General features: G+C 36.0%; 1 protein-coding gene across 1 annotated transcript; it reads left to right on the top strand.

The window, feature by feature from the left end:
• The first annotated feature begins 438 nt into the window (after positions 1–438).
• Positions 439–4,938, top strand: LOC127899753 ((E)-beta-farnesene synthase-like). The gene is made up of 6 exons (XM_052433716.1): positions 439–708; positions 851–1,109; positions 1,241–1,628; positions 2,357–2,578; positions 3,600–4,074; positions 4,465–4,938. Exons 1-6 carry the CDS (start codon positions 580–582, stop codon positions 4,756–4,758), a joined length of 1,767 nt encoding a protein of 588 aa, XP_052289676.1. The 5' UTR covers positions 439–579; the 3' UTR covers positions 4,759–4,938.
• The last annotated feature ends 5,165 nt before the right edge of the window (positions 4,939–10,103 follow it).

Raw genomic sequence — 10,103 nt, 5'->3', positions numbered from 1 at the left:
TTCTAAATTTAAAAATTTATGTAAAATGATCGCAGTCTCTTAGGTTGCGTTTGGAATTGAGGTGCTGTACTTTTTAAACTACAGCTGCAGTAAAAAAAAAGCTGTAAATATAAAACAAAAGTTAATAATATGTAGTAAATATAAATTTTAAATAATAATTTTGATAAAATTATTAAAGATATAATAGATTCTCTATTATACAAGTGAAAAATCATATCAACATAACTTTCAAGTTACAACAGCTAGTGTTTACCAAATACTTTACTATTGTAATTTTTAAACTGCAACTGTCTAACCTTAATCTCAAACGCACCCATAATTTGTTGAGATAACGGTCCAAGAGTATTTTATCATATGGTTTAATACTGCATCCCCCAATCAGATCCATTGACTTTTTTAATATTAAATTTAATGATCCCAACGTAGGATCACTACTGAGCACATGACAAAGTACCAACGAAAGTGTTCCACTGCCTCATCGTTTCTCTCTATATATAGAGCATTTGTGTCTTGAGGTTTTTGCAACTCCAACTCTTAAAAAAAAATATATATAGTTGTATTTGGTTTGTCTGAAACGGAATGAAAGATATGTCTATTCCACTTCTAGCAGCAGTTTCCAGTTCAACTGAAGAAACTGTTCGTCCCATTGCAGATTTTCATCCTACTTTATGGGGAAACCATTTCCTGAAATCCACTGCCGATGTCGAGGTAATTAAAAAATTGCAATATCAAAATATCTCATTAATTATCAGAGAGGCAAGCCCAATCGATGTACAATTATATGTCATAAGTAATCGTTTGTTAGACATACGTAATGCATTAAATATTAAGTAATTTCTTGCGTTTGCAGACAATTGACGCTGCAACTCAAGAACAGCACGCAGCACTGAAGCAAGAGGTCAGGAGGATGATAACCACTACTGCCAATAAGCTTGCCCAAAAACTACACATGATTGATGCAGCACAACGATTAGGTGTCGCTTATCATTTTGAAAAAGAGATTGAAGATGAATTGGGAAAGGTATCTCATGATCTTGACAGTGATGATCTATACGTTGTTTCTCTTCGTTTTCGACTTTTTAGACAGCAAGGAGTTAAGATTTCATGTGGTATGTAATAGTTTCTCATTTTGTTAATTAAACTATTTATGTTGATTACAAGATTATTGTTGATTATCAAATTAAAGTTAAGCATGTACACTAATCGAGACTAGCTCGCCTCTTTTGAATATGGTCATCAGATGTGTTTGAGAAGTTCAAAGATGACGAAGGTAAATTCAAGGAATCATTGATCAACGATATACGAGGCATGTTGAGTTTGTACGAGGCAGCATACCTAGCAATTCGGGGGGAAGACATTTTAGATGAAGCCATTGTTTTCACTACCACTCACCTTAAGTCAGTAATATCTGTATCTGATCATTCTCATGTAAACTCTAATCTTGCTGAACAAATACGTCATTCTCTGCAAATTCCGCTCCGTAAAGCCGCAGCAAGGTTAGAGGCAAGGTATTTTTTGGATATCTATTCAAGGGATGATTTGCATGATGAAACTTTGCTCAAGTTTGCAAAGTTAGACTTTAATATATTACAAGCAGCACACAAGAAGGAAGCAAGTATCATGACCAGGTAACTTCATAGATATTCTTTCAACGTGGAAAAGCCTATTATTGGTGTTGTTTTGAAATGGGAGATTGTCACTTTCCCTAGAAAGAGAAATCATATTTTACCAGTTGCCCCCTTGTATAATCAAAGGCTCAAGGCAAAATATCTTATAATAGTTATTATTATTATTATTATTAGTATTATTATTTATTAACACCAAACCAAGATTTTTAGTTTGCAGTAAAATTTTTATGTATTCTTGATTTGTCAACAGTGGTAGTGGTTGTAGTTTTTGTATATTATGTGCTTGTTGCTAATAATAATAATAATAATAAGTTATAGTGTTTGGGAGGATAATGTGTATAATGAAAGAGTAATGATACAATTATAAAATTTTTTTAAGAATGGATGTGATATAAATTTATAAATTAGATAAAAATACAAAACAATAAAAATAAATCACGTAAATTTCTCTCTCTCTCTCTCTTTTTTAATGAAACAAATTTTCCAAATATAATATGGAAGATTTACAACTTCTCTTTAAAATTTCTAACTTTTTTCACTTATCCCTCGAGTTTTCATATTTCCTTGCTACCTCCTTAAAAGATGAAACCAAATTGTGTTCTTGTTTGTATTTTTTATATAATACAGAAGTAACGATTATTATATACTACAGAAGTAACGATTATTATAGTGGCAACTTTATAATGTAGCAAAATATCTATCTAATTAGATTTAAAATTGAATTTCAGGTGGTGGAACGATTTAGGCTTCCCTAAAAAGGTGCCTTATGCAAGAGATAGAGTAGTAGAGACATATATTTGGTTTTTGCTGGGAGTGTCCTATGAGCCCAATTTGGCATTTGGTAGAATTTTTACATCCAAAGTGGTGTGCATAATATCCATAATAGACGACACATTTGATGCTTACGGTACTTTTGAAGAGCTCACACTTTTTACTGAAGCAGTCACAAGGTTATAAAACCATATGCATCCCTATACAGCAGTTGTTAAGTTGCATTATCTGTATTCTATAGGTCACAATAACCTAAATAATGGGGACATTATGAGTGACTATTAGGGTTGCTGCAGGTTATACATGATGTAACTTAGCAAGACCCCATGCCTATATAATAAAAGATTATTATCGTTTCATTACCTCAAGAATTATAAAATATTAGATAAGTACAAGAAGTATTATTTTCCATAATTTTACTACTATAACTTTGTAAAACCTTTTATTTTACTACTTTTTTGTTAGAATCGTTAGCTGACTAATAAAATATTAATTTTACCCTTTAAGATAAAATGCACAAAAGAGGTATCCAATAGTATACATAATATTATGAATAATAGTTTTAAACATGAATTGTTAAATAATAGTTTTAACCATAATTTTTTGAATAACGCTTGATTTATTGCGACCATAAAAGTAGTGAATTGACAAAAATACCCCTAGAAGTTTTTGCCCAAAAAAATCACAATCTATTCTAGAAGAAAAAAAATTAAATATGGAAGTGTTGATTCTGTAAATAAGCTTTAAGTGTTTTTTTTAAAGAATAAATTGTGTGTTTTTTTATGAAAAATATCCATGAGTATTTTGTTAATGCACCATTTTTATAGTTACGATAAATTTAGGGTTATTCATAAAGTCATGGTTAAAACCATTATTTTAAAATTAAAGGGCATGCCAATAATTTTTGTCTATTATTTGATACCTCTATTTGTGTATTTTATCATAAAAGGAAATATTGATATTTTACTAATTAACTAATGGTTTTAATGAAAAAGTAGTAAAATGATAGGAGATAATACTTCTTATAGTCATTTGATATTTTACAACTCTTGAATTGGTGAAACAATAATAACCCTATAATGTAATTCTTTGATTGGATATTTAATTCATAATATACTTTTATTAGAAACAAATTAATTGTATCGCTTATATATTTTCTTAAGAACGTGCAAATATATCGATTATATTTGATTTTTTCAGATGGGACATTGGCCTCATAGATACACTGCCAGAATACATGAAATTTATTTTCAAGGCACTCTTAGATATTTATAGAGAAGCTGAGGAAGAATTGGCAAAGGAAGGAAGATCGTACGGCATACCGTATGCAATACAGATGGTAAGCAATTACTTTATTAATAATCAATTTCATGTTATATCATTTTGCAAGGTGATTATTATTGACTTGGGTTATGTTGCTCAGATGCAAGAATTAATTATATTATACTTTACTCAAGCCAAGTGGTTATATAAAGGTTATGTTCCAAGCTTCGATGAATACAAATCAGTTGCATTAAGAAGTATCGGTTTACGTACGCTAGGGGTCGCTTCCTTCGTTGATTTGGGTGATTTTATTGCAACGAAGGACAATTTTGAAGGCATTCTTAAAAACGCTAAGAGTGTTAAAGCGACAGAAACCATTGTCAGGCTCATGGATGACATAGCAGGTTATAAGGTAAATAATATTCTTCATTCTACATTATAATTCATTTCAATAAGACTATATTCACCACTAATCTCGAAGAGAAATTTTGTAACGTATCTTAAGGCGTGCACCATAGTATACAATTTCTTCATCTATTTTAAAGGTAGAGATGTGGGTGAAGCCCACATCAATTTTTCCAACACCTAGCTTCTCAAGATTCAAACTTAGAAATTGTCAATAAAATAAAGGTTGTTGAAAACCATTCGGCCTTGCGGCTGCATTTCTTTTCAACTCTCTTTAACACATAACATAACATAACATATATGCCCAAGGAAAAAAACAAAAAAAAAAAATTAGCTAACTGATGATTTTTTTTTTTTTGGTTCGCTTATAACCAATTCATATGCATCCGTGATGTAGTTTGAGCAGAAGAGAGGACATAATCCCACAGCAGTTGAGTGCTACAAGAATCAACATGGCGTCTCCGAGGAAGAGGCAGTTAAAGAGTTGTTGTTAGAAGTTGCTGATAGTTGGAAAGATATAAATGAGGAGCTTCTCAACCCAACGACTGTCCCGTTACCTATGCTTCAGCGGATTCTTTATTTCGCACGTTCAGGCCATTTTATCTACGACGATGGTCATGATCGCTACACCCATTCATTGATGATGAAACGCCAAGTTGCCTTGTTGCTGACGGAACCCCTTGCGATCTGAAGATTAACGTCATGCTATTGATTTTCCATCGGGTATATTTGAGCAGTTGTAATAAATGAACGTCGTGCTGGCTATTTTGCTAGCTACTCATGCCTAGCTAGAAAATGGATCGCCAAATAATGTGGTTCCAAATTGTGGTCCTTTTAGTTAAAAAATTAATAATAAAATATTTTTCTTCTAATTTCTTTATTATTTTATAAACATTTTCTTATAATAAATATAGAATTTAAAATAAAAAAAAGCACAAGAAAATATCTTATTATTAATTTTTTATTCACATCAAAACATATATATGTGTGTGTGTATATATATAGTATTTTTAATATTTAAATTTGTTATTTAAATTTCTATTTATTTCATTTATTTAATTTTTAATAAATATGAATAAAAGTGTATTTCAAAGTAAAGGTAATATTGTAAAATTATAGTGCCGGCGGGTTATTGACTATTATGAAGATAATAACGGGTGAGTGGTATATATTAATTTCAATATGGAAAAATTGGCAATCTCCCAATTGAATTTTAGTCATATAACCATAGAATTAGCAATCTCAATTTAAAAGATTAAATTTAAAAAATTATCAATTTATGACATTTCTTATATTTTATTTATTAATTAAAATTAATTACTTAATTATTTGTTTTAGTTATTCTTTATTTTTTTTATTTTATCGTTAAATTAACAATAATTTCATAAAAATGTATCAAGAAGCGTATAATAGTAAATGAAAAAATATTAGGTTTTTTATTACCCTTTATCTATAGGGAGGAAACAAGTAATTACAAATCTAGTTGGAATGTAAATAATTAAAAATGGATCTTTCAAGGATGAAACTTTTCCCCCAATCTAAATAATATTCATTGTCTGTTTATACATTAATTTATTGGTGCGAGTTTGCCACCTACAAAGTATTTTATTTTCACATTTAGAGGAGGCCGTTTTTTGACCTTATTATTATATATTAATTTGTTGGTGCATGATTAAAAGAAATTTACAGATAATAATTCTTGCTTTTAGAATGATTTAAATGCCATGCGTCACAATAACTTTAGATGCTTCAAAAAAATTAGATCAAGATGAACCATGCCCTCTGACCTTGTAATATGTAAGCAAATAATCCAATAAAAAAAATTGCGAATATCAGCTAATTAAAAGTTTAATAGAAATGTCTGACAACTAAAAAAAAAGAATTAAATTTCTTTTTTCCATTAATCGGATTAGAGCCACCTCAAGAATTGAGGGTCGCGCAACCCTATTTAACCTAATTTACATTCTCAGTCAATCTGGAAGAACTATGGCTTTGACTCATGTATTATTGATTTAAATTGTCATAGCACCACCAATTCTTGGAGTTCCCAGAAGATTTTGGTTGCTCCAAGTTCGATGGGTTTGTTAAAGTTTCTATGCATTGCACGGTAGACAAAAACCAATCAGAGAGATAATGATATAAGAATATCGATGGCAACTTCCTCGATTAGACTATTGTCTTATTAATGACAAAACATGTTTGACAGATCTTGTTCTTGTTGCTTGTCAGATTTCTCATTTATCTGCTTTTGTTTTGTCAGCATGTTAGCTATGAAAACACTACCTGTGGATCTCTTGAACTTGCCGGCCATGGAAACCCTGGATGCAATTTTTATTGAAGTTGGTGAGTTCGTTACCATCTTCTTCTGCTCGAAAATTGCCGTCATTAGAAAACTCCATGGTAACATGAAAGCTCTTCAGAAAGAACTATGTTGAAAGCAGCAGCAGTGGACAGTCAACAGTTGAGCTCAGAGACACGTTGGCATGCCACCTAAGCTACACCTATCTGCAGCCAGCTAATGAGAGAAATGAGATGGATTTAATGAGGTGGCTGAGGAATATCAGCACATGAGCATGGAAGGATGGAGATTCTAGAAGCTCTACATCATTGGTTAATGATAGCTATATTGACGGATCAATTTTTTTGCTTATTTCCAAGTGTTGTCCTTTAGCTAGCTGTCGTTTTTCATAGCTTGTGTATAAATAAGCCAATGCTTGTAAACTTTTATTCATTCGAGTTATTAATATTAATGGAAGTGCCTCTGGTTTATGCTCTGCTTGCATCAATAAGCAATTCTTAATGAATTTAAGTAACTAGAAGAACTCACAGAAAGGAAAAATGAAATTGAAGAAGATATCAGATTAGCTGAAAGTGAAGGAAAGTGTCGCAATACATGAGTCAGGGTGTGGCTCAGAAAGGTAGAGGAGACAGCACGAGAAGTGCAACCTACGGTCGAGGAGTGTGGCAGACTTGCTATGCAAGGCTGAAGAATCGACCTCCACCTAATCTGAATATGTAACCTGTTGTTGATCTTCGCTTAAAATTTGTATTTTTTTTAACTTATTTCTTACTATAATATAGTCACGTTTTCTAATTAAAAAATTATTTCACATACACACATATAAATATGTAATCATTATTTTTAGATGCACAAGTACACACAAAATTTTAAAATAAGTACAAATTTTCACAAATATCTCTAAGATAACGTGAAAAATATGCCCAAGATAATTTTTCTTAATTTTCAAAGGCAGTTGATTAGAATGAAGAGGCTGCTCGACTTGGTACTTCGGTAGAAGTATCGTAAAGTTTATGCCACCTGTTATTTATGAACTTTTATCTTTCTAAAATAATCCTCCCCATTGATTCAGTTCAGATTAATTAACTAAGTTCTACTTGATTTCTCTGTAAGGAAGTTGTCTATTCTAATTCCATTCGAAGAAACTATTCGTCACTGTTTGAGGGAAATACTTCGACAAGACCAGACATGATGAGCAGATATTTGATGGCAGGGTTCTGCGAACAGGTGTGTCCTGTAAGAGCCAGGTAGCAGGGGAACAGGAGCAGAAATATTCTGCTCATCCGCGAATATGCCATTCACAAGGTCGAACTCCTGTTAGAGGCATAAGGCCATTCCGGCTAGAGGTCGAGAGGGGAGGAGACCCGGTCAACGACAGTTGTCAAGACGTGCATTCCTATCCGAGAATCAAGGCACGAAGTCCATCTCCATTCGCCCACAATGGCGATAGTGGGGCATCCACATCCGAGGGTGCGGAGAATAACGAACGTGGACTACGGAAGATCGGGATTCAGAGGAAGCCTATAAAAAGGTAGCCAACGAAGGTAAAAGGGTTAGAATTTTTGCTATTAGAACAAACAAAAGAGAGCTTTAAGAACTGAGACTAAAGAGAAGCCAAAAGATTCATGGCGAACATTCCCCGAACCTTCATATCTGACTTGAGCGTCGGAGGGTTTGCGCCGGGGAAACAACCGGCGTACTCTGACCTGTTTGTGTACGCAAAAACCTCTGGAGGAGAAGTTTTACGAGGAGAGATCCTGATCGTGATGAAGTTGATCGAGCAGAGACCCTGGTCGTAGAGAGAGGACAACTAGAATCTCGCATCAACATTTTGGCGCCGTCTGTGGGGAGCTGAGCAAAAAGCTTCTGTTGATAGCAAGAAGAGGAGTGAAGCAAGTGAAAAGCGATGGAGACAGGAGGAAGTAGTGCACAAGGGGGTGATATGAGGCTTAATGATTCCGTGACGCTGAGGGAGATAGCCAGTGAAGCACGGGAAACAGCCATGTTCGACCGGATGGAACGGATGGAAAAGCAAATGGAGACCCTGACAACCATCCTCCATGAGCTGCGGAGTGAACGAAGAGTAACCCAGGAGGAAAGGGTGAGAGGTGGTGGAGTGGCACCAGGTCCTGATAGTATGAGGAGAAGTCAAACCACCGGGAGATTTGGGGGTGAGAGAGGTAACATACCTCTGCGGGGAGAAATTCAGAGGGAGGAAGAGCAATCCCCAGCGAGACAGACTTTTGATGAGGACGACGGGGTAGCGAATGCAGAGGAAACAGAGCTCAGACAACACTTACATGATGTAGAGCAAAAGCGGGATCAAGTTGCAGCACGTGACCCTGGTCGTGTAGTGCAGCTGGAGGAGGAAGTGCGCAGACTAGCGCAGGTAATCGATAACATGCAAGGAAGGAGCAGAACTCCTGGTTGGAAGATAATGTTGGACGGAGAATCACCGCTCGCAGCAGAGATCATGAGGGCAATCATTCCAAGAGATTTTCGCCTCCCAGACCTTAGATATTCGGGACAAACTGATCCGTTGGTGCACATAGAGCGCTTCAACGACATTACCGGGGTGCAAGGATTATCTCAATCCTAAAGGTGAAGAGTGTTCCCACTCTCCTTTGAGGGACGTGCACGCGAGTGGTACAGGAAACTTCCTCGGGGGAGCATTAAAACCTTCGAGCAGATGTGCCAGGAATTTGCAGAGCAGTTTAGTGGGGCAATGGCACCAGAAGATGACATGACGGAGCTGAAAAGCATGAAACAGGGGGAGCAAGAAACCCTTCGGGAATTCATCAAGAGGTTTCATCGTGCTGTCCTCGACTTGGGAGCCTTCAACCACCCTCAGGCATTAAGGGGATTGAAAGAAGGGGTGAAGATAGAAAGGCTGTGGTACAACTTGAGAAGCCCAGTTATTCAGACGTATGCGGCCGCATATAAGCAGGCTAAGAGAGACATTGAGATTGAAGAGGAAAAGGCAGCACGGATTAAGACAGACCAGTTAGAAGGGTTGGGGAAGAAAGAGAAGAAAGTATTACCAGGGAATGGGCCGATCAGGAGGAGGGACCACCAGGCCTCAGGTAGTGGAGCAGGAGGTCGGATAACTACTTACCAGCCTCATCAGAGGCCACCACAGTATCAGCGCAGTAGGGCGCAACCTCCTCGTTCCCCAGTTAGGGAGCCTTGGAGAAGGCATGACTCAGCATATGGTGGTCTTCATCAACACTCCCACGGTAGCAGAGGGAGCAGACCAGAAGTACTGCCACCGTCTCCAACTCAGAACGGAGCAAATAGAGAAAGAGCAGTGCACCTGATCGACCAGAACCATGACTATAGGCGGTATACTTCCTTGAAGATGTCTCTGGACGAGGTGTACGAGGCCATAAAGGATCGAGGGTTGCTATACCTCCCTGCCCCAATAACAAAGCTACCCAGCAGGAGGGATAAGGGATGCTATTGTAAGTTCCATGGCACTCATGGCCATACCACAGGAGATTGCAGAGATCTCAAGACCCAGGTTGAAAATTTGGTGAGAAATCGGTATCTAGATGATTTTATAGATGGGACCTTCGCAATGGTAGCCTCAACAAGTGAAATGAAGCAGAGTGACAGGAACTTGAGGCGCGAGCAGACTGCAGTAAGGGTGATAGCTGGGGGCCCAACATTGGCCGGAGATTCCAACAGGTCGAGGAAGAATTATGCTAGATACGCCATGACCAGCAAAGAGGTACTCT

This window comes from Citrus sinensis, chromosome 9 (genome assembly GCF_022201045.2).
Source record: "Citrus sinensis cultivar Valencia sweet orange chromosome 9, DVS_A1.0, whole genome shotgun sequence".
Lineage (NCBI taxonomy): Eukaryota > Viridiplantae > Streptophyta > Magnoliopsida > Sapindales > Rutaceae > Citrus > Citrus sinensis.
Note: the sequence above shows the minus strand (reverse complement) of the source record. Positions and strands in the feature narration are given on the sequence as shown.